The 25,372-nt window shown below is 45.2% G+C and overlaps 1 protein-coding gene across 1 annotated transcript; it reads right to left on the bottom strand.

Annotated features, from left to right (window-relative positions):
• Nucleotides 1-1,109: 1,109 nt before the first annotated feature.
• Nucleotides 1,110-24,776, bottom strand: LOC119949858 (T-complex protein 1 subunit theta-like). Its single transcript, XM_038771698.1, is given in 11 exon segments — nt 1,110-1,278; nt 1,930-1,957; nt 5,613-5,787; nt 5,875-5,963; nt 6,485-6,581; nt 7,581-7,735; nt 16,673-16,774; nt 17,480-17,575; nt 21,343-21,410; nt 23,601-23,708; nt 23,710-24,776. Coding segments are annotated over 11 exon segments (2,154 nt in total).
• Nucleotides 24,777-25,372: the final 596 nt, after the last annotated feature.

The following is a 25,372-nucleotide window of genomic DNA, read 5'->3' as shown; positions in this document are numbered from 1 at the left end:
GTAGCATTATTATTATTGTAAGTTGGTGAATTAAATTAGTGAATTAAAAATGGAATGAATAAATAAATGTAGACATAGGTGCTTGGAGTGGTTAATGGTGTGACGTGATATTGGGAGGTGGGGATTCGTAGAGGAATGACTCCTGGAGGAGATGACTTTTCATTCCTAATGATAATAATTATTATGGTATTTGTTAAGTGTTTACTGTGTGTTAAAACACTGTGATAAGCACTAGGGGAGATACAAGTCAATCAGATTGGACACATGGGGCTCACAGTCTAAAAACGAGGGAGAACCGCTATTGAATCCCCATTTTACAGGTAACAAAACTGAGGTAAAGAGAGGTTTAGTGACTTGCCCAAGGTCACACAGCAGGCAAGTTCTCACTGAAGTTCTCCTTGCCCTCAAGGAGCTTACAATCCAGTGAGGGAGACAGGCAGATACAAAATGTATACCTACAATGGAGTAACAGCAAAAAATGAAAAAAAATTAGTGAATTAAAAAATTGAATGAATAAATAAATGTAGACATTGATGTTTTGGGGTGGTTAATGGTATGACATGAGGAAATGGGGATTGATTAGATGGGGAATGACTCCTGGAGGAAATGACTTTTCATTCCCAAGTGCTTAGTATAGTGCTCTGCACACAGTAAGTGCTCACTAAATTCATTGTCATATTTATTGAGCGCTTACTGTGTGCAGAGCACTGTACTAAGTGCTTGGGAAGTACAAGTCGGCAACAAATAAATAAATAAATAAGCTCTCAATCAAGCCTGTTGATTAATTGAGGAGGGCTTTAATGATGAGAAAAGCTGTGGTCTGGTGTGTTTGAAGTGGGAGGGAATTTCAGGCTGGAGTCAAGAGCATGAGTGATGGGTCAGAGACGAGATAGTTAAGAGACAGGAACAATTATGTGGTTAGCTGGGTAGGAGAAAAGAGCATGAGCTGGTTCACGCTTTCTCCCGGGGTCATGCCCCAGGTAAAGGGAAGAATCAACAGACTTTCACTAGGAACTATAGAATAAGATGACAGAAGTCATGATTTGGGTGGAACCATTCCAATTTTTGGGTTCTGTCCTACATCCCAAAAGACAGAACCCTTTAACCCTTTAACCAGTCATCACCCAGCTACTGAACAACCGGTTTGGGTCAATCCGGCAGCTGCAGTGATCACCAATGGTGTCTGTCCACCATTGCACCACAATGGTCCCACAGTCCTGGTTGGCTACCATTGCAGACCACTGTCCATCACCATCCAGGTCCTGTTGAGGGTCCTTTCTGAGTCCAGATGCCAATGACAGAGACTGATGCTGCTCCACCACAGATCATGGCCTAGCAAAGCCCCTGGATAGTGATGTAAATTGCAGCATTGAGAGCAGTTAACGATTAACATGCAACAGCAACAACAACATAAGCGGATGACGCCCAGAGTACAAGGTTGAATTGTCCATGGGTCAATCAAATCAAAAAGGCTAATGGCAAGGAGAGTCCAGGGGTGGGTGATAAGGAAAAGTGTAGCTTAGTCTGGGAAGACTTCTTGGAGGAGATGTGTCTTCAATAAGGCTTTGAAGGGGGAAGAATAGTTGTCTGGTGGATATGAGGAGGGAGGGTATTCCAGGCCATAGGCTGGACGTGGGCCAGGGGTTGATGGCAAGACAGGTGAGATGGAGGTGCAGTGAGAAGGCTAGCACCAGAAGAGCAAAGAATGCAGGCTGGGTTGCAGAAAGAGAGAAGCGAGGTGAGGAAGGACCACTTCCAGGCCTGGTGTTGTTCCTGTCCCAGGCCCTGTTGTCACTATCATCAACAACTCCAAAGCCAGCTTTGGATGAGGCAGCTAAATCAGAACTACTGCTGCTCACCCTGCAGTCATGATGGCCAGGAGACTGGCTTAAACACTCTGTACAGTGGCCTTGTACAGCTTGTTCTCACGTGTTCAGGGGCTGAGGGTAAGAATTATCTGATAAGGAAGAATGGAAGATTGTAGGGGCTGGGAGCCATGTTCTTCTGGAGTGGGGCTAGAGGTGGACCTAGCAGCTATATCATGCCAAGCTCACGTGTGGGCAGGGGTGGAGGGTGAATACCACCCCTACCCCACAACCCAAGATATTTAACTTTTTAAAAGTTAACAATAAAAAGGTTTACTATGAAACTATGAAAAAGTTAACTATGAGTCAATCAATGGTATTCATTGAGCACTTACTGGGTGCACAGCACTGTACTAAGTGCTTGGGAGAAGAAAATAAAGTTAGTAGTCATGATCCCTGCCCTCAAGGAATTTATAGTCTAGCAGGGGAGACTGGCTTTAAAAGAAATTATAGGTGAGGGAAGCAACCAAGGAGGATACACTGAGTGTATCCTAATTTGTAGCACTCACAGCTGTCAGTAAGTTTCCAGTTCTGCTTACACATCCAATGTGTCATTCTTTATTTTCCACTAGTCAGTTTGTCTATCATTTTCTCAGTCCTGAGGTGAAAGGTGAAGGTGAAAAACCTTGAAACTGAGTAACCGTCCAACGGCCAGAGATTGAAGACCAGGGGGTAGTACGGAGTTTGGAATTCTGGTGATTTCAAATTACCTTTCATTTCAGTCTGAAGCCTTGATTGTATTTTTTCCAGCTTGGATTGGGAAGTCCGGTTTCCTTGGGAGTGCTCTGTATATGTGTAATGTCAGTTCAATAGGTTCTTTGTTAGATACAGAATCTGGCAAACTGGAAGACTATGACCTTCAGATTGCTCAAGTCCAAAGGGGAAACCTACTTCCAGTTTAGGAAGAAAGGCCAATCAAGGACTGACATTTGATGTCATTGTTCTATTACCTGCCCCCGACACAGATCAGGGGGACTGAGAGAGGTTGCTCCTTTTTAACCTTCTCGGTTTCTAACTCCCCAGTCAAGATATTTATTATCCCTCTGACAATTTGGCTTTCATCACCAAAACATTTTTGGCTCATAGAGCTTGGGTACAAGGCCAAATCCTACAGTATCCGATGTCAGCCTGTTCCCTAGAGGAAAGTGGATTCAGAACTGAGTGGCTGGACTTTAAGTACAGTAACCGAATCAGAGACACAGGATGAGAAGCATTTGCCTAATGAGTCTTCTCTGCACAATGGACTCTTGGGAGTCTGTAGTTTAGGAGCTTGAGTGTCCTTGCTAGGGAAATGGGGCACTTCAGTTAGCATCTTGTGTCCTCCGAAGTCCAGCAGAATGATAGCAGACTTTTGATTCCAAACTCTATTTGTGAGCCCTTGGCTATGCTCTTTCTCCTCCTCCTTTTTTCCTCCTCACCCACCCCCTTTTATACTATGGTTCCCAGAAGTTAGAAGGCTGACCCTAACTGACTCCCATTCTTCATTCATTCATTCATTCATTCAATCATATTTATTGAACGCTTACTGCATGCAGAGCATTGTACTAAGCATTTGGGAAGTACAAGTCAGCAACATATAGAGATGGTCCCTACCCAACAATGGGCTCACAGTCTAGAAGGGGGAGACAGATGACAAAACAAAACATGTAGACAGTTATCAAAATCGTCAGAACAAATAGAATTATAGCTATATATACATTATTAACAAAATAAATAGAATAGTAAATATGTACAAGTAAAATAGAGTAATAAATCTGTACAAATATATACAAGTGCTGTGGGGAGGGGAAGGAGGTAGGGTGGGGGAAGGGGGGGAGGAAAGGAAAAGGGGGGTTCAGTCTGGGAAGGCCTCCTGGAGGAGATGAGCTCTCAGTAGGGCTTTGAAGGGAGGAAGAGAGCTAGTTTGGCAGATGTGTGGAGGGAGGGCATTCTGGGCCAGGGGAAGGATGTGGCCCGGGGGTCAATGGTGGGACAGGTGAGAACGAGGTACAGTGAGGAGGTGAGCAGCAGAGGAGTGGAGGGTGCAGGCTGGGCTGTAGAAGGAGAGAAGGGAGATGAGGTAGGAGGGGGCGAGGTGATGGAGAGCCTTGAAGCTGGGAGTGGGGAGTTTTTGCTTGATTCACGGGTTGACAGGCAACCACTGGAGATTTTTGAGGAGGGGAGTTACATGCCCAGAGTGTTTCTGTAAAAAGATAACCCCAGCAGCAGAGTGAAGTATAGACTGAAGTGGGAAGAGACAGGAGGATGGGAGATCAGCGAAGAGGCTGATGCAGTCATCCAGTCGAGATAGGATGAGAGATTGAACTGGCAAAGTAGCAGTTTGGATGGAGAGGAAAGGGCAGATCTTGGCGATGTTGTGGAGCTGAGACCGGCAGGTTTTGATGACAGATTGGATGTATGGGGTGAATGAGAGAGCGGAGTTGAGGATGACACCAAGGTTGCAGGCTCATGAGATGGGAAGGATGTTAGTGCTGTCTACAGTGATGGGAAAGTCAGGGAGAGGGCAGGGTTTGGGAGGGAAGATAAGGAGTTCAGTCTTGGACATATTGTCTCCTCTTCTAGTCTGTAAACTCACTGTGGGCAGGGAATGTGTCTATTATGTTGTTATATTGTACTCTCCCAAACACTTAGTACAGTGCTCTGAACACAGTAACTGCTAAATAAATGAGATTTAAAAAAAGGAGTCAAGGATAATGCCAAGGTTATGTGCTTGTGAGTCAGGAAGGATGGTGTCGCCATCTATAATACTAATAATAACAATTATGGTATTTATGAAATGCTTACTATGTACCAGGCACTCTATTAAATACTGGGGTGGATACAAGCAAATAGGGTTAGTCACGGTCCCTGTCCCACATGGGGCTCACCGTCTCAATCCCCATTTTACAGATGAGTAACTGAGGCATAGAGAAGTGAAGTGACTTGCCTTAGGTCACACAGCAGACGAGTGGCAGAGCCAGGATTCATTCAATCATATTTATTGAGCGCTTACTGTGTGCAGGGTACTGTACTAAGCACTTGGGAAGTACAAGTCGGTAACATATAGAGATGGTCCCTACCCAACAACGGGCTCACAGTCTAGAAGGGGGCTCAGACTCCTAGGCCTATGCTCTATCCCTTACGTCATGCTGCTTCTCAGCAGCAATAGGAAAGTCGTGGGGGGGACATGGTTTAGGTGGGAAGACTGAAGACACCAAGCTTCAAAATGATGAGCTTGATTTTGTAATACCCAAATAATCAGGTATTAACCTAGCATCTAGAAAGATATGTCAGGATCTGGAATATTGTTTATTATTAAGTGCTGTCGAGTCATTTCCGATTCATAGCAACTCCATGGATGTACTTTCTCCAGAATGTCCTGTCCTCTGCTATAATCCGCAACCTTTCTGATGGTTCTTCTGTTATCGCTGTTCTGGTCTCTATTCATCTATCTTCTGGTCTGCCTGTTCCACGTTTTCCCTGGACTTTTCCTAGTGTTAGTGTCTTCTCCAGAAAATTAGTCCTCCTGATTGTGTCCAAAATATGCTACTCTAAGTTGAGTCATTTGGCCTTCCAAAGACCACTTTGGTTTATTTACAATAAACAATTACTTTGGAATATTTACAATATATTATCTACTGTTTGGGTGATACTATTGGATCAAGCGGGAAGAATATGCCAAATTCTAATACGCCAAATTCTCTACCATAAGAATTGGGGAAATCAGTCTTGCATAATCCTGAGTTAGCACAACCAGCCAATAATTACACTGGAGGAGAGAATTCCCTCCTCCAGATACGTAAGTGGAGATCCCTTGCAAGGAAGAAGCTTCAGTCACACAGTTGCTCCAATGGGTCGCTGGGTGAGCCTGCAGCTGTTGGCGTGAGCTTGCTCTTTCCCAGCTGCTTCCCAGCAGCACAAGTAAGAGCTGTGTTTCTGGTTGCTACAGAGGCTGCCAGGCACAAAGAAGATGGCACGTGTGAAATGCACTTAGGGATTTCTTCCTTAGGAATCAAGGATAGCATATTACCTGCATTCTGCAGGATCCAGTCAGGAGAATCACGTGTATTCGGTCTTCAAAAAAGTCTGCCACCAAGTAATGAACAGGGTAAAATTTAGCTGAAAAACAAAGAACACTGGAATTGAAAATTGGACAACTCAGAAAAAATATAGGCAGGCTTAGTCAACATGCAATAACTGATCAAGCAGACTAAACAATAAAATTCCTAATTAACCATACTTTGTTATGAATTGAGTCAAGTAAGATTGAAAGAAATAACTGATAAATGAAAGCCAAAATTAACCATTTATTTGAAAAAATGGTCAATATTCAGTAAATGCCTGATGTTAGGCAGACAGATTAACAACACTGTGGATTTTCCATGGATCTTCTCCTCCCTCCTAGAGTACTGCAGTTGATGTGCCTCTGATTCCAAAACAGTTTGCCTCTCAGCCCTAGACCACCACCATGTTCCTGACTTCTAGATGCCCTCTCACACTTTCACTCTCACACTTTCTCTCTTTCTATCACTCTTTCTCTTTTACACACCCACATATACCTCACACACACAGTCACTCCTTCAAATTCATTTCTTTCCAAGGAAAAAGGCAGTTCTGCGACTCCGTGAGCTTGTTTGTACCGCTCATAGAAAAACTCAGGATCCTGCTGAAAATCATATGGATTTCCCCAGTAGAAGACCTAAATCCATTCCTGATTGGGGTTGTTTTTTGCTGATGCTTGAGTGATTGTCAACTCATGAACTCATAGCATAGGAAGTCCTCAGCTTTGGGAAGCCACTTTTCGTCTCTGACAGAGATGAGTGACTCTTTGATTATCCATGACTTTTAATTATCTTTATGATGGCTCCCCTCCATTTGCACAGCTGATGATAATAATGATGGCATTTATTAAGCGCTTACTATGTGCAAAACACCGTTCTAAGCACTGGGGAGGTGACAAGGTGATGAAGTTCTCCCACGTGGGGCTCACAGTCTTAATCCCCATTTTACAGATGAGGTAACTGAGGCATAGAGAAGTTAAGTGACTTGCCCAAAGTCACACAGCTGACAATTGGCAGAGTTGGGATTCGAACCCATGACTTCTGACTCCAAAGCCTGGGCTCTTTCCACTGAGCCACGCTGCTTCTCTGATGATGGAGTCTCCCATCAAGAATGATGGACAAGTGTCATTCTTGAGACTCTGGGACCGAGAACGTGTGTGAAGGAGTTGATTCTAGTGCTAATGATTGGTGCAGAGCTACAATTGCCACAAAAATACAAATTATCAATTCTACAGTGTTTCCAGTGACAATGTATGGATCCGAAAGTTGGAGAGTGAAAAAGCAGGATAGAAAGAGCATTGATTCTTTTGAAATGTGGTGCTGGAGAAGGCTTTTGTGAATACCATGGACTGCGTGAAAAACAAACAAATGGATTTTGGAGCAAATTAAGCCAAAGTGGTCTTTGGAAGACCAAAGGACTCGACTTAGATTAGCATATTTTGGACACAGAATCAGGAGGACTAATTCTCTGGAGAAGACACTAATGCTAGGAAAAGTCAGGGAAAAGCGTGGAAGAGGCAGACCAGCAGCTAGATGGATAGAGGCCATAACAATGATAATGGAACAACAGTTAGAAAGGTTGCGGCAGGAGACAGGACATTCTGGAGAAAATATATCCATAGAGTCACTATAAATTGGAAACGACTTGACAGCACTTGATAATACTAATACTTACACTCTCTGGATCCTGCCAGTCAGGCTCCCACTGGAGCATGTAATGCAATGCATGAGTAGGCAGGTGGGGTGTGGTGCATTGCGAAGTGCATGCAGAGGCATATTTTAAAATGTAGATCCCATTTGCAGCCAAAGCACCATAGCCTAATACAAATGCTGTGCAACAAAACAGGTGGTTGACTTGGTAGCTATGTGATCTTCACCACCCAGGTTAGCCAGCTATTTATCATGATTCCTGTTGGGCTTGTCCAACATCCAAAATGCCCTAGACAGTTCTTAAGTTAAAAAACCTTCTCCACTGATGGCAAAGCCCCAACAGGCATTCATCTACTTGCAGAGCTGGGACAAAAAAAACAGGTCTCCTGATTCCCAGCGATGTGTTCCTTCCCCTGGACCAACAACAGGGCTTATTGTAAATGAAACTAAAAGAATTTCCACTATCAATCAACCAAGGGTATTTATTGACCACTTACTGTGTGCAGAGCACTGAAGTACGCACTTGGGAGAGTACAATACTATAGAGTTAGTGGACATGATCCCTGACTTTCAGAGGCTTACAAGCAGCATGGCTCAGTGGAAAGAGGACGGGCTTTGGAGTCAGAGGTCATGGGTTCAAATCCCGGCTCTGCCAATTATCAGCTGTTTGACTTTGGGCAAGTCACTTAACTTCTTAACTTAACACTTAACACTTAACTGTGCCTCAATTCCCTCATCTGTAAAATGGGGATGAAGACTGTGAGCCCCCTGTGGGACAATCTGATCACCTTGTAACCTCCCCAGGGCTTAGAACAGTGCCTTGCACATAGTAAGTGCTTAATAAATGCCATTATTATTATTATTATTATTACAATCTAGTGGGAGGGACAGATGTTAAAATAAACTACATATAGGGGAAGCATCAGAGTATAATGATACAGAAAAAAGTGCTGTAGGAGTGGGATGAGTATCAAAGAGCTTAGTGGGTACATACCCAAGTACCTAGGCAATGCAGAAGGGAGTTTGAATAGAGTGGGGAGATGAGAGACTAGTCATGGAAGGCTTCTTGGAGGAGAATTATTTTAATAAGGCTTTGAAGATGGACAGTGTTGGACTGTCAGATGTGATGGTTATGGGAGCTCCAGGAAGGAGGGAGGATGTGAGCAAGGGGTCAATGGTGAGAGATGTGAGACCAAAATACAGTAAGTAGGTTGGTGTAGAGGAGTGAAGTATGTGGGCTGGGTTGTAGTGGGAGATGTTAGGTTAGGTAGGATGGGGGAGCTGACTGAGTGCCTTAAAAACCAATGGTAAGGCATTTCTGTTTGATGCAGAGATTGATGGGCAACCATTGGAGGTATTTGAGGAGTGGAGAGAGATTCCCAGAACGATATTTTAGGAAATGAGCTGGGCATTAGAGAGAAGTGAGGACTAGAGAGGGGAGAGGCTGGAAGCAGGGAGGTCAAAGAGGAGGCTGATGCAATAGCTGAGGTGGGATATCACAAATCTACATCTCTAACCCCGATCTCTCTCCCTCTCTGCAATCTCGCATTTCTTCTTGTCTTCAAGACATCTCTACTTGGATGTTCTCCTGTCATGTCAAGCTTAAAATGTCCAAAACGGAGCTCCCTATCTTCCCACCCAAATCCTATCCTACCCCTGACTTCCCCATCACTGTAGATGGCACCACCATCTATACTGTCTCACAAGCCCATAACCTTGGAGCTACCTTGACTCCTCTCTCTCATTCAACCCACATATAATAATAATAATAATGATGGCATTTATTAAGCATTTACTATGTGCAAAGCACTGTTCTAAGCACTAGGGAGGTTACAAGGTGATCAGGTTGTCCCACGGGGGCTCACAGTCTTAATTCCCATTTTACAGATGAGTTAACTGAGGCACAGAGAAGTTAAGTGACTTGCCCAAAGTCACACAGCTGACAATTGGCGGAGTTGGGATTTGAACCCCTGACCTCTGACTCCAAAGCCCGTGCTCTTTCCACTGAGCCATGCTGCTTCATCGCTAAATCCTGTCAGTCCCACCTTCACAATATCACTAAAATCTTCCCTTTCCTCTCCATCCAAACAGTTACCAGTTAGTACAATCACTCATCCTATCCTGCCTGGAATACTGCATCACCTTCTTGCTGACCTCCCAGCCCCTTGCCTCTCCCCACTCCAGTTCATACTTCATTCTGCTGCCCAGATCGTTTTTCTACAAAAATGTTCAGGACATGTTGCCCCACTCCTCAAAAAACTTCAGAGGTTGCCCATCCAACTCCGCATCCAACAAAAACTCCTCACCATTGGCTTTCAATCACTCAGTCACCTTGCCACCTCACTACTCTCCTTCTACAACCCAGCCCAAACACTTCAGTCCTCTAATGTTCACCTTCTCACTGTGCCTCAATCTCACCTAGCTCGCTGCAGACCCCTAGCCCACATCCTGCCTCTGACGTGGAACACCTTCCCTCCTCAAATCTGACAGGCACTCTCCCCAACTTCAAAGCCTTCAGGAAGGGGCACATCTCCTCCAAGAGGCCTTCTCAGACTAAGCCCCCCACCCCTTTCCTCTTCTCCCACTCCCTTCTGCATCACCCTAAGTTGCTCCCTTTTTTCTCCTCCCCCCCCCCAACCCCACAGCACTTATGTACGTATGTGTAATTTATTTATTTGTATTGATGTCTATCTCCCCCACCCCCACCCCCACCAGACTGTAAGCTCGTTGTGAGCAGGGAATGTGTCTGTTTATTGTTGTATTATACTCTCCTAAGTGCTTAGTACAGTGCTCTGCACACAGTAAGCACTCAAGAAGTATGACTGAATGAATCAGAGTGGTTGGCCCAGAATGGTAGAAGTTTGGATGAAGAGGAAAGGGCAGATTCTAAAGACGTTGTGAAAGTAGTACTGACGTGATTTAGTGACTAACTGGGTATGTGGGCTGAATGAGAGAGATGAGTCAAGGATAATGACTTGTGAGACAGGGAGCATGGTGGTTTTGTCTACAGTGATGGGAAAGTCAAGAAGAGGACATGGTCTAGGTGGGAAGATGAGTTGTGTTTTGGACATGTTAAACTTGAGGTGTCAACAGGACATCCAGGTAGCAGTATCCTGAAGGCAGGAGAAAATGCAAGGCTGCAGAGAAAGAGAGACATCAGGGCTGGAGATGTAGATTTGGAAATCATCCACATAGAAATGGTAGTTGAAGCCATGGGAGCAAGTGAGTTTTCCTGGGACAATGGGTATAGATGGAGAATAGAAGGGGACTCAGAACTGAGGCTTGAGTAACTCCCACAGTTAGGGGAGGGGAAGCAGAAGAGGAGGCAGCAAAAGAGATTAAGAAGGAGCAGCTAGAGAGATAGGAGGAGAACTAGGGGAGGACAGTGTCAGTGAAGCTAAGGTTAGACAATATTTCCAGAAGGCAGTGATCCACAGTGTCGAAGGCAGCTGAGAGGAAAAGGAGGATTAGGATGAAGTAGTGTCTGTAGGATTTGACAAGAAGGAGGTCATTGGTGACCTTAGAAAGGGCAGTTCTAATGGAGTACGGGGGTAGGAGCCAGATTGCAGTGGTTCAGGGGGAGATTTGGAGGAGAGGAAATATAGGCAGTAGATGTAGACAACTCACTCAAGGAATTGAGAGAGGAATGGAAAGACGGTGATGGGTCTTTCACTAGATGGTTCCATGGGGTCAAGGGAGGGTTTTTTAAAGATGAAGATATATAATCATGTTTGAAAGTAGCAGGGAAGGAGCCATTGGAGAGTGAGGGGTTGAAGATGATGGTCAGAGAGAATAAGTGGGAAAGCAGGTGTACTAATAAGGTGCAAAGGGATGGGGTCGAAGGTTCCAGAGGAGGAGGTAGTTGAGGTGGGAGATCTTCTCTTGAGATAGTGCTGGGAAAGATGGGAGAGTTGATGAGGAGGCAAGAGGAGGGTAGGACGAGAGAGGTGCAGGGGAAATGGTTTCTGATTGTACCTGATGAATTCAATTTTATCAATTGAAAAATTGGTGGCAAGGCCATTAGGGACAAGAAATGGGACAGGGACAAGGGGTTTGAGGACATAGTTAAACATCTGAAACAACTTCCATGCAAGAAGCAGAGTGGCCTAGTGGAAAGAGCACTGGGAGTCAGAAGACCTAGGTTCTTACCCCAACTCTGCCAATTGCTCTGCCAATCGATTGCTGTGTGACCTTGGACAAGTCACTTAAGTTCTCTGTGCCTCAGTTTCCTCAACTGTAAAATGGGGGTTCAATACCTCCTATTTAAGACTGTGAGCCCCCATGCAGGACAGGGACTGTGTCCGAACTAATTAACTTGTATCTGCTTAGAACAGTACTTACCAAGTACCATTAAACAAGCAAACAAACAAACAATGGGCATGGACATCAATAATGGTGGAGAAATATTGTTGCTGGGAAGAGGAGTGGGCAGAGTTATAGCAGGAGAGGATGAGTTAAAGATAGACAAGGTCAGCCTGATTTCTGGGTTTCCATCAGCAGCAACTATAATAACAGTAATAATAATAATTATGTATTTGTTAAGCGCTTACTATGTGCCAAGCACTGTTCTAAGTGCTGGGGTAAGTACAAGGTAATCAGACTGTCCCACGTGGGGCTCACAGTCTCAATCCCCATTTTGCAGATGAGGTAACTGAGGCACAGAGAAGTTAAGTAACTTACCCAAGGTCACACAGCAGACAAGTGGTGAAACTGGGATTAGAGCCATGACCTCTGACTCCCAAGCCCATGCTCCTGCCACTAGGCCATGCTATGAGCACATGAGCAGAGGAAATGTACTTTTGAGGTGATCCAGAGCCGTGGGTTGGTGATATGAAACCAACAGATCAGTCAATCAATCAATCAATTGTATTTATTGAGTGTTTACTGTTTGCAGAGCACTGTACTAAGTGTTTGGAGAGAGTACAATATAACATAGTTGGAAGACACATACCCTGCCCACAACAAGCTTACAGTCTAGAGTGGGAGACAGACATTTATATAAATAAATAAATTATGGTTATGTACACAAGTGCTGTGGGGCTGAGGGAGGGGTAAATGAGAGGTGCAAATCCAAGTGAAAGGGTAATGCATAAGGGAGTGGGAGAAGAGGAAATGAGGGCTTAATCAGGAAAAACCTCTTGGAGGAGATGTTCATTCATTTAATAGTATTTATTGAGCGCTTACTGTGTGCAAAGCGCTGTACTAAGCGCTTGGGAGAGTACAATATAAAAACAAACAAACACATTCCTGCCCAAGATGTGGTTTTAATAAGGTTTTGAGGGTGGGGAGAGTGACCGTCTGTCAGATATGAAGAGGGAGGTCATTACAGGCCAAAGACAGGATGTGGATGAGAAGTCGGCAGAGAGATAGACAAGATTGAGGTACCGCGAGTAGGTTGGCATTAGTGGAGTGAAGTGTGTGGGTTGAGTTGTAGTAGGAAATCAGGGAGGTAAGGTAGCACCGGGCAAAGTGATTGAGTACTTTAAAGCCAATGGTAAGGAGTTTCTGTCTGATGGGAAGGTGGATAGGCAATCACTCTGGGCCTGTCACTCCCCTCCTCAAAACTCTACAGTGGTTGCCTATCTACCTTCAAATCAAGCAAAAACTCCTCATTGGCTTCAGAGCTGTCCATCACCTTGCCCCCTCCTACCTCACCTCCCTTCTCTCCTTCTACAGCCCAGCCCACACACTCCGCTCTTCTGACACTCACCTCCTCACTGTGCCTCGTTCTCACCTCTCCTGCCATTGACCCCTGGCCCACGTCCTTCTTCTGGCCTGGAATACCCTCCCTCCTCACATCCGCCAAACTCTCTTCCCCTCTTCAAGGTCCTACAGAGAGCTCACCTCCGACAGGAGGCCTTCCCAGACTGAGCCCCACTTTTCCTCTGCTCCTCCTCCCCTCCCCATCACCCCTGCTCTACCCCTTTCCCCTCCCCACAGCACTTGTGTATATTTATACATATTTATTACTCCATTTTATTAATGATGTGTGTATATCTATGATTCTATTTATCTATTTTGATATTATTGGTTTCTGTCTACTTGTTTTGTTTTGTTGTCTGTCTCCCCTTTCTAGACCGTGAGCTCATTGTTGGGTAGGGATTGTCTCTATTTCTTGCCGACTTGTACTTTCCAAGGGTTTAGTACAGTGCTCTGCACACAGTAAGCACTCAATAAATACAATTGAATGAATGAAGGAAGGAATGAATCTCTGGAGGCTCTTGTGTAGTGGGGAAACGTGGACTGAACTGCTTTGTAGAAAAATGATCTGGGCAGCAGAATGAAGTATGGACTGGAGTGTGGAGAGACAGGAGGTAGGGAGGTCAGCAAGGAGGCTTATGCAGTAATCAAGGTGGGATACAATAAGTGCTTGGATTATTCATTCATTCGATCATATTTATTGAGCGCTTACTGTGTGCAGAGTACTGTACTAAGCACTTGGAAAACACAATGCAGCATCAGATCGAGACAATCCCTACACAACAACGGGCTCACAGTCTAGAAGGGGGAGATAGACAACCAAAAAAAACCAAGTAGACAGGCATCAATAGCATCAATATAAATAAATATAATTATAGATACATACCACATCATTAATGAAATTAATAGAATAATAAATATGTACAAATATACACAAGTTCTGTGGGGTGGGGAAGGGGATAGAAGAGAAGGAGGGAGTAGGGGTGATGGAGAGGTGAGGGGGAGCAGAGGAAAGGGGGGGCTCAGTCTGTTACTGTGGTAGCAGTTCGGATGAAGAGGAAAGACGGGGTTTTAGCAATGTTGTGAAGGTTGAATGGACAGGATTTGATGACAGGTTGAAACAGACTGACAGGTCAAGGATAATAATAAGGCTAAGGGCTTGTGAAAAAGACAGGGATTCAAGGGAGTTGAGTTCTGTGGAGCGGGCAAAGTTAAGGACATTCACTCAATCATATTTATTGAGCGCTTACTGTGTGCAGAGCACTGTACTAAGCGCTTGGGAAGTACAAGTCAGCAAAACATAGAGACGGTCCCTACCCAACAAGGGGCTCACAGATAACAACTCTCAACACTCTCTGCTACTCTCCCATCCTTCCCAGCAGTATCCTCAGAGGAGCACTCCTCCCTCCTCTCAAATGCTACTCTGGCCACCTGTGCTTCTGACCCCATTCCCACTTTTAGACTGTGAGCCCACTGTTGGGTAGGGACTGTCTCTATATGTTGCCAATTTGTACTTCCCAAGCGCTTAGTACAGTGCTCTGCACATAGTAAACACTCAATAAATACGATTGATGATGATGATGAACAAAACAAAACATGTAGACAGGTGTCAAAATCATCAGAACAAATAGAATTATAGCTATATGCACATCATTAACGAAATAAATAGAATAGTAAATATGTGCAAGTAAAATAGAGTAATAAATCTGTACAAATATATACAAGTGCTGTGGGGAGTGGAAGGAGGTAGGGTAGGGGGATGGGGAGGAGGAGAGAGAAAAGGGGGTTCTGTCTGGGAAGGCCTCCTGGAGGAGGTGAGCTCTTAGTAGGGCTTTGAAGGGAGGAAGAGAGCTAGCTTGGTAGATGTGTGGAGGGAGGGCATTCCAGGCCAGGGGAAGGACGTGGGCCAGGGGTTGATGGCAGGACAGGCGAGAACGAGGCACAGTGAGGAGGTTAGCAGCAGAGGAGTGGAGGGTGCAGACTGGGCTGTAGAAGGAGAGAAGGAAGGTGAGGTAGGAGGCAGGGGTAAGAGGTGATGGCGAGCCTTGAAGCCGAGAGTGAGGAGTTTTTGCTTGATTCGTCGGTTGACAGGCAGCCACTGGAGATTTTTGAGAAGGGGAGATTTGTACCTCAGGTGCATTTCTTCCCTCTTCTCAGAAATCTCCAGTGGTTGCCCATCCATTTCCACGTGAAACAGAAGCTCTTTACCATCATCTTTAAAACACCCAACTGGCTCTCCCTTCCTATGTAACCTCTCTTATATCCTACTACAGCCTAACCTGCACACTTCTCTAATACCAACCTTCATACTGTACCTCAGTCTTGTCTTTCTCTCCGCTAACCCCATGCCTGTGTCTTCCCTCTGGCTTGGAACTCCCTTTCCCTTCATATCCAACAGACCGCCACTCTCTCCATCTTCAAAGCCCTACTAAAATTACATCTGCTCTAAGAGACCTTCCCTGACTAAGCTCTCACTTCCCTTTTTCCTATGTGCATGGGTCTGTTTCCCTTAATCTCTTTGATATTCACCCCTTCCCCAGCCCCACAGCACTTTTGTACATATCCATCTGTAATTTATTTTAATATCTGTCTCCTCCTCTATCTTTCAGCTCCTTGGGGGCAGGAATTGTCTATACCTACTCTTTTGTATTGTACTCTCCTATGCACTTACTGCAGTACTCTGCACACAATAAGCACTCAATAAATGCCATTGATTGGTTGATTGATGTTAAAGGGGACTTGATGATGTTGGAAAATTGGAGGGGACTCAGAGATCAGAGGTCTCTGTGAGGGAACTGGACAGTTTTGCAGGGAGGGTGTGTGTGGGAGAGAAGGCAGATGGTTGGAGAGTGGGATTTCAGTGCTGATGATGTTAGAGATTGTTCAGTGACTAGAGATGATTAGATCAAGTGTGTGGTCAAATTGGTGGGTAGGCGAATTGATGTGGAGCAGGAGGTCAGCGGGGTTGAAGAGTGGGAGGAAGAGAGGTTGTCAGAAGCATCCATGTTAAAGACCCGGAGGATCAGCGAAGGGACAGAGGAGAGAAGGAACATGAGAAAGGCATAAAATCATTCAGAATGTTGGTGATGAGTCCTTGGGTTGGAGTGGGGGAGCAGTAGATGAGGACAACCAGATATTAGATGGTAGAGGTGGACAATGTAGGCTTTAAAGGAGGGGAAAGAGAGGTGTAGGAGTGGGATGATGCAAAGGTGGCATTGCGGGGGCAAGAAGAAAACCAACTCCTTCCCCTTTCCCAGATGAGTCTTGGGAAGTGGAAGTGCAAAGAGCTAATTACTGTAAGGATAGACTGCCAATTGAAGAGATTTTGGAATTCGTGAAATCCCAAAATTTCATAATGCTGAAACAATGTGGTTGTAAGAAAACATGGGCAGGTGGAATCATGGAATGAATCATTACTCATTAGACTATCAGAACTGAAGACACAGAAGCAATTAAAGCGTATATTAACTGGAAAGCACCAGATCTGCACCTGATGCAAAATTTTTAACACATGAAGTTCTGGACAGCAAAGGCAGTTATCGCATGATCCTTCAACCATCACCTAGGAAAAGCTCTCTTTTCCAAAGGCAACAATACTTCGAACCCAGAGAAATAAATACAGACAGATAACTGCTTACCCACTATCTATGAGTAAATGATGCAGTAATTCTGTGACCTCCATGCCTAGGTAAAACCTTCTCTCAGCCACCACCACCTCCAGCCCACATGACACCTAGTTCAGGGGGAGCGTTACTCTGAGTGCCAACAACCTGCATAAATACTGAAGGTTCCATGAAAATGGAGCTGACTTTTGTTTAAACAACCTGTGAAGAAGACAAATATACACACGCTAACCCCTTCCCAGTGCTTTGATCAAAGAGATTTTCTCTTTAACAAAGGTCTTAACGTAGTCATCTCTGCTAGGTAACAGGGAATGAGATGGGGTGGGTGAAGTTGGGACAGGGGAGGAAGCAAAAAGGAAAAATTGTCCTGCAGTCAACGTTGGGGAGGAAGGGATAGAGGGTGGTGAGGCCGGGTAGTATGAGTCCATATGCCCAAAGCAAGGATAGATAACGTTGTTTGGCAGAAGAGCCAAACCAAATGAAATCTTTGAACCATTCCACATCCTACATGCTCCCATTTGCTCAGGTAGTTTTGTGGCCAGCCCTTATTCTGGGCCCCTGCCCCCCACCCCTGCCCCAAGTCTCCTGATGTCCCCCTTACCACAGTAAAAGGTGCTGACTAGGAAAGGCAAGAGGCAGTCAGAGACCATGTCTGGCTTCAGCTCCAGCTCCCACTCCTCCTCCTGCTCCTGCCAGGCTTGTGGGACCAATTTGGAGGAAGCCCTCTGTCAGCTTTCTTGCCAGCTCCTGCTGGACTAGAGGGAACAAGGGGATCTGGTGGGACCGGGGTTTGTCATCTCCATATAACAATGGTGGCAAACAAGGGACTAAGGAGAAAGAGAAAGGGAAGGAAAGAACTGACTCCTCCTTCTCTGCTATAGCGGCTGCTCCTGAACCTAGCAGGCAGAGGGATCTGTGGTTAGTGTTTGTGGCACCTGAAACAGTGGGGCTCCCTGCCTTGGCCCTTTCCTGCCTGATGCTTAACCCATCTGTAGCTAACAGTAGGTGGTGGGCCTGGGGCCTGGCACAGGAGCTGCTCTCGATTCCTGCATAGATGGTGGGTAAGCAGTCTCCTCCCTCTCCAGGTGAGCTGGCTCACCTTAGTGCCACTGCTACTTGGAGGAGGATAGACATGAGCAGCCTAAGCTCACCCTACTGTCCGGCAAGGCATGGAACTGCCATATTTCTAACTAGAAGAGGTGGGGCAGCCCAGCCACTTCCTGCCCAGCTTCTCCCATAGCTTTTAACTGTGGTGGCTAATGGTACCACCCTCACTGTGCCAACTCAGTGGGTGGGAACCTGCGCTCAAGAATCACATTTGATTCCAAGAAGGGCCATATGTAGCTAGCAAGCCTAAACCCTGTCCTAAAGCAATCCTTTCTCTCTTTCCCAGAAGTGAAAGTGAGGGGAAAGGAAGAAGGGTGGTTAGTTGTGGGAGAGGGGTGGAAATTTTGCAGTGGCTTGAAAATAAGTCTTCTTTCGCTGGTACTCTTTGTCTTCAGTCTTGTTGGTGGGTAATCTTTGATTTATGTCTCTTGATTTCTAACAGAACCTGAAATCAACATCATTCTTTTTTCTGCATTTCTTTTGTCGCACATCAAAAATTACAGTGATATGGGGACCACTCTGAGAAACTATGTGGCGGTGGCCTCAAATTGCAAAGCAGTTTTTAGTTCTCAGTTTATTATAAGCCCCATGCAAAATATCAACATAAGAAAATTTATCACTATGAGAGGAGAATAAATAATAAAAGATCAAAAAGCAAAATAGTGAAAAGAGAATAGAATTGAATGACCTCTCTACCATTTAGATGGAAAGTTCCTTTTCTGCAGCTCTTCAGCTCTTCTTTGCTCTATAGCTCACAACTGAGAGGAGGAATGGAGGTTGGGGGAAACATTTTCTTAATAATATTTTCGTTAACCACGTTTCATGAACCTTGCCTGAAGGAGGTTGTAGGGGGACGACAGCTGGATGAAGAGCCATTCATTAGCTGTGGAAAGATGGGGTGGGACTTGTGCCCTGAGACAAATGGAAAGCCCTTCTAAAAGAAGACTTCTCAGTCTGATGCAAATTATGCAGGAAGTTTGCAAAGATGTTGAAAACACGCCTTTCAATTGAAATGCCCAAAGCTGTTGGGTACCTATTCTGGACTCCCTCCCTATTCCTGACTCTCTCACACCCTTCCCCAGCATTAAGTCACTCACTTTACTCTGAGTAGGCAGCTGGGTTTATTCTGGGTCTCTAGGGTGCAGGCAAGTGGGGAGGAAACAGGTGAGGGGAGGAGGGAGGGAGGGAAGAAGGGAAGAGAGAATCAAGGCCAAGGTCAGGGGGACATTATTATCTCCAAAGAAAGAAAGGATGTCACATATTGTCAAAGGGTTGCCCCAAACAGATCATTTTAGACTCTGAGATTGTAAATCAAGCAATTAAAAAGCAATTACACTTAACTGTGGGCTATAATGGTGACACGAAATGCCCATAACTCAGGCCTTCACTCATACCAACTGGAGATCTTGCAGATATATAGGAGTGACCCTTCAATGATTCACTTTGAATAAGTGGGAAACCAGGCTAGGCCAGTTTAAATGGGAGAACTGGAAAAACTCTTTCCAAGAGTACCCTGTAGGAAGCTTTTCTTTTTCTAAAGCACTTAAACATCATTTACCTCATTTTTTGTCCTTATGCCCTACCTGGGAGGTAGAGAGAGCCAGGTTTTATTATTTCCATTTTACACTTGGGGCTATAGATTGCTGTCCTTTGTATTTGAAGATGATGCTACTGACAGGTAAGTCTAATCCACCTCCTAGCCAAATCTATTCGCCTGTGCTTGCTCCTAATCCTTCTTGCCTTCTCGACTGCCTTTGACAGAAGTCGAGAAGTGCTATCTGACCTCAGTTTCATGGAAACAGTGCTGGGCTACTTTCAAACAGAGCAAGGAAGCTATATGGTCAGTGTCCTAGAGACCACTGGCTTGAAAAGAGTGACTCTGTCTTCTAGTTAGGGAAGCATGTGGGGGAGAGCAGAAAGAAAGTTTTCTTCCCTCCGTGCCTGGGAGGTTGTGTATTCCTGGACAAAAGGGGAAGATCAGACTGAATATTTTTATTTGAATTTTGAAGATTGCATGTTATGGTAGACTCCAGACAGTTCAGTGAAAAGACATAATCCTTGTTGTCCATCAGTACTGTCTTTCCATATTAAGAAGGCAAGGGTGAAGTACGTGCACCTTTCTTGGCCAGGAAAAGCAAGTGGGGAAAAAAGTTTTATTTTTTTGCCCCGAATACCACCAACAGCTGTTCAGAGCCTTCCAAATCACTAGATAGACTACTCCAGGACAGACGCTACTGCGGTATAGTTCTCTCTCCTTCTCATCTTCCTAGTCTCCCAGCAAGGCCAGGTCCCAGAAGTTGAAAGCCGTAAGACTCTTTGGGTTTTTTTGTTTTGTTTTGTTGTCATTATCAAAGCCACTACTGCTAGTAATGCCTCTACTGTACAGCTGGAAAAAATGAGCCCTAGAACACTAAGGGACAACTAAAATCCTTTCTGTACATCAGTGGCAGGGCTGGGTATGGAAGTCAGTCCTGCTTAGACTGAAGACCAGGCACATTTTCTAGGTGATGCTGGTGGTTCAAGCAAACAGCTTTGACGAAGGCCTGGTGGTTTCATTCATATTGGAGTCCCTGGATTAAGGGAAGGCACATAACAGCTGGCCTGCTCATTTCAAGTTTGTCAGGAAAAAGCTGCCATGTCCTAATCTTGACCACTAGCCTTGACATTAACTTGCTTTCCAAAATACAGGGCAGGAAGAGGGGATGAAATGTGGTCTGTCATTTCTGCATGGCATTTCATCAATTACCAAACTCTTCTGAAATGTTCTCTCAGCAAAATTGTGAAATGACAAGGAAAGTGAAGGCAAAGGGCAAGTTTGGCAATTCCCTCAGAGATAAGGAAAATGATGAATAAAAGTGGTGTTGTCTTTCAGTTCCAATGAAAGAAAATGGTTCCTTCAGCTATTGTTGGAATGGGGGTGTGGTTGTGTATATGTGTGTGTGTGTGTGTGTGTGTGTGTGTTACCTCAGGTGGGCCCCTATGTGTGTGTCCAAGAAGCAGCATGGCTCAGTGGAAAGAGCATGGGCTTGGGAGTCAGAGGTCATGGGTTCTAATCCCAGCTCTGCCACTTGTCAGCTGTGTGACTTTGGGCAAGTCACTTAACTTCTCTGTGCCTCAGTTCCCTCATCTGTAGAATGGGGATTAAGACTGTGAGCCCCATGTGGGACAACCTGATTACCTTGTATCCCCCACAGCGCTTAGAACAGTGCTTGGCATATAGTAAGTGCTTAACAAATACCATCATCATTTTTATTATTATATCTGTACTCCTGAACTAAACTACCAAAATTTCTAAAAAGAGAGAATCGGTTCAAGATGTTATTACTTGCACAGATGCCAATCTGCCTGATTTTGTACCATAAACAGAGCAAAAAGTTTTGTGTAGGTTTAGGGGCCCTTGTTTAAATGTGGATATCAAAGTAGTTCTGTAATACATTTATGAGCAGCTTTATTTTTCTTACCCCAATTTATTCTCCACAGTGTTGCACGGATCTTCTTCCTGAAGCGTCCTTTGGCCCACATCTCTCCTCTCCTCAAAACCCTCCACTGGCTCCCTGTGTCTCTTCTGCTATTCCCCAACACTCTGTCTTCATTCTTCCCAAGCCAACCTAACAGTTGCACCTCATTCTCAACTCTCCTGCCTCTTGACTCCCTGCTTTCACTGTTCCCCTGACTTGGAAATCCCTCACTCCCAGCATCAGCCAGACCGCAGCTCTCCTCACATTCAAATCCAACCTAAAATCTCATCTCCTCCAATCAAGGTTTCCCCCAAAAATTTCCCAACACTTTGAATCATATCATCCCTTCAGCCAGCTCTAGCACTTATGAACTTATTTACACCCTCTTCAGCACTCCTTTAAATATGACTGTTCAATTTATTTATTTTGACCCCTCAGATTATACATAGATTTAGGTTTGTATAAGCTCCTTATGAACAGGGAATCTGTCACTCTGTTATTCTGCACTTCCCAAGTGCCTTGAACAGTGCCTCACACTAAGTGGGAGCTCAATAAATGCTGTTACTACTACTGCTACTAGTACTACTTTCCACCGAATGGTTTCCCCAAAACTACATTCCAAGACCTTTAGCCTGCTAAATTACTTGCTGAAATAGATGTACTAAATATACAATGCCTTTGTGGTTCCTGAACAAACATTTCAATATTATTTTTCCATAAAATATATATAAAGATAGAGGGCAGAGATATAGATCTGTCATTTGTATTCACAGATGCTGCAATCTACATGGGAAACACACAAATAGATGGGAAGATCAATAGACAACCAATGTGGATAGTCCTTTTTACACTGGGATATGTATAAGGTCTCTTCTGGTTAGTGGCTGTGACTACCATTTGGAAGCTATGAAGGAAATAAAAGTAGTAACAGTAGTAGTAATGGAATTTATTGAGCCCCCACTGGGTCTAATACACTGTACTAAATTCTTGGGAAAGCACGACAGATGCAGGCAACACATTCCCTGCCCTCAATGAGCTTACGCCCTAATAAGGGAGACAAAAATATTTACAAGTAAGGTAATCAGAAGGGATCAATTGACCTTGCAATCAATTATACATATTTATGTAAGTGCTGAGGGGGGGTTATAAAAAATATGTAAGGGCTAGAGGTGGCTGATGGGTTGATGTGACTTGGGTTGTGGGTAGTTAATTGGGGAAGGTTTGTCAGAGGATTTTAGGAGGGCTTTGAACACGGAGAGAGTTGGTCTCTCTGGTTGGTCTCTGTGGTCTGTCAGATTAGTGGAAGGAGGAAGTTCCAGGCAGGGGAAACAGTGTGAGTGAGGGGACAGTCAAAAATGAAATATAGCTGGAAGGTTATAATGATAGTAATAATAACATTTATTAAGTGCTTATTCTGTGCCAAGTACTGGGGTATAGGTACAAGATAATCAAATCAGATACAGTCCCCATTTCACACAGGGCTCAAATCTAAGAGGTAGGGGGAACCAGTAAAACAGTTTGACTCCAGTGTCTAACTGGAGTCTGTCTCTTTGTCTCATCTCGACCATACATGAAGCTGCTAAGGAAGTCCATTACATATTATATTAACATATTTATTATGGTCTCTAGACTGTGAGCTCGTTGTGGGCAGGGGATGTGTCCGTTTGTTGTGGTATTGTACCCTCTCGAGTGCTTAGTACAGTGCTTTGTGCACTGTAAGTGCTCAATAAATGCGATTGAATTAATGAATGAATGAATGGTATTTATTAAATGCTTAGTAGTGTGTTAGGCACTATTCATTCATTCATTCATTCAATCGTATTTATTGAGCACTTACTATATGCAGAGCACTGTACTAAGCGCTTGGGAAGTACAAGTTGGCAACATATAGAGATGGTCCCTACCCAACAGCGGGCTCACAGTCTAGAAGGGGGAGACAGACAACAAAACAAAACATATTGACAAAATAAAATAAATATGTACAAGTAAAATAGAGTAATAAATATGTACAAACATTTATACATATATACAGGTGCTGTGGGGAGTGGAAGGAGGTAAGGCGGGGGGATGGGGAGGGGGAGAAGGGGGAGAGAAAGGAGGGGGCCCCAAAGCCCCATGGCCTCCCATGCCCAGGGGGAGGGACCGTGACCGACCCACGTGAGCACTTCGAACGTGTTGACGCCGTCATCCAATGCCCACTCGACGTCATCCATTAAGTTGTCCATGGAGCCACGCAGCACGATGGTGGCGATGGCGCCGTCCTCCTCCAACCTCTGTCAGGTAAACGCTGTCGCAGTGGCCCATTTCCTCAAGCACTGGGGGTGTCAGTCTCGGGAGGGCCATAGCTCCAACTGTCTTACACAGCCTGCGGAGGTCCCACTTGGAGTTCAGCCTGACCAGCATGAGGTCGTATTTGTTGGCGTAATGAAGAGCCATGTCTGCCACCTTGTCCCCTGTCACTATGAGGTTGGCCCCGGACTGGGTGATGGCCTTGACTTGAGCGTCCATCAGCTTCTCCTCCCCTTTGCTGAAACTCATCAGCTCCTCGGCATTCTCGATCAGGACCGTTCCCTTGGTTTCGGTGATCATGCCGTCAAAAGGACAGAAGTACACGGCTATTTTGGCGTCTTTTACAGATATGACATCCCTTTCAGTCTCTTTCTTGAAGACCATGCCGTGCAGCACCGAAGACGAGTAGATCCCGGCCCCCAATATTTTGCACACTCTGATGTTGTCAACGTTGAAGTGACCCGAGTCAGGAAAGATAGCAACACAAGCCTGGGCGATTATCTTGGCCAAGAAGACCTCATTGCCATACTGCTTGCTCATGACGGAGGTCTGGAGCAGAGAAGCCACCTCCTCCACGTCTCTCAGGTTTTTGGCGGAGCGGCACACCAGGTTGGGGAGAATCTCATGGGCCTTGTGACAGGCAGTCTCATAGCCCTCGATCACCTCGGCCACAGACAGGCCCATCCTGAGCAGCTCTTCCTCCAGGTCCAGTAGCACGCCAGCCAACACCAGGACCAGGTTGGTGCCGTTGCCCACCTCTTGCTTTTGCATGTGGGAAGCCATCACAATCATCTTGGCAGCCGGGTGCTGGACCTCTAGTTCTCTTAATATAGTAGCCATGTTGTTGGTCACAAAAAGCTTCTCCAGGTGATTAATAACCATTTTGTTCATTCCGTTGGGGCCGTATGCGGTGCGGGTGGTCTGGGCAAGCTCCTTGCACACTTGTATGTTTCTGTACACGGCCTCCTCTAGTCCAGAATAATGCTTGGCTCCATCCTTGAGCATCTGGGCGAAGTCCGGGGCCTGGGGGACGTGAAGCGCCATGGCGGCTCCCTCAACTGCGCCTCACAACCGAGCGAGGACCACAGGCACTGGCACGCATGCACGCACGCACGCATGGCTGTACGTCAGCCCGCCGCAGCTGCGTGCGCACTAATATTTTGTACGGCACAATATGTGCTTTATGAAACGACCTCAAATAAAGCAATATCCCTCAGAGAATCTCCTATGGTCTGGGCTGAGCCTAAATGTTAGTCCTTACCATAGATCTCCTAAATATGGTCAGAAACTGGGGAAAAAGTGTTTGAGCTGGTACTTGTGCTTGTGCCTGGGCTTTGGCTTGGACTCGCTATGGTTTCTCAACCCTCTGCAGAATGCTGCAATGGCCTGTGCCCCATCACTTAGCAACCCAAAATGTCTTCAGTCAGCAATGGTGGGGCTCCCCAATCCAACCGGTAATGCAAAATGTCCTGGGTGTAGCCAGTGAAAGAGAGGAAAGGGGGAGAGGTGAAATTGTCAGGTGGGTGTCTTCCTGCTGTTGCTATGAAGGTGTCATGAAATAAAACAATTTGCCCAGAATCATGTGTGGACTTGCTAGTGGACTAGATTAGGTAGAGTCCAGGTGGTGTTATTGACCAAAC

The sequence above is a fragment of the Tachyglossus aculeatus genome, chromosome X1, assembly GCF_015852505.1.
Source record: "Tachyglossus aculeatus isolate mTacAcu1 chromosome X1, mTacAcu1.pri, whole genome shotgun sequence".
Lineage (NCBI taxonomy): Eukaryota > Metazoa > Chordata > Mammalia > Monotremata > Tachyglossidae > Tachyglossus > Tachyglossus aculeatus.
This window is presented reverse-complemented; position numbering and strand designations above follow the sequence as displayed.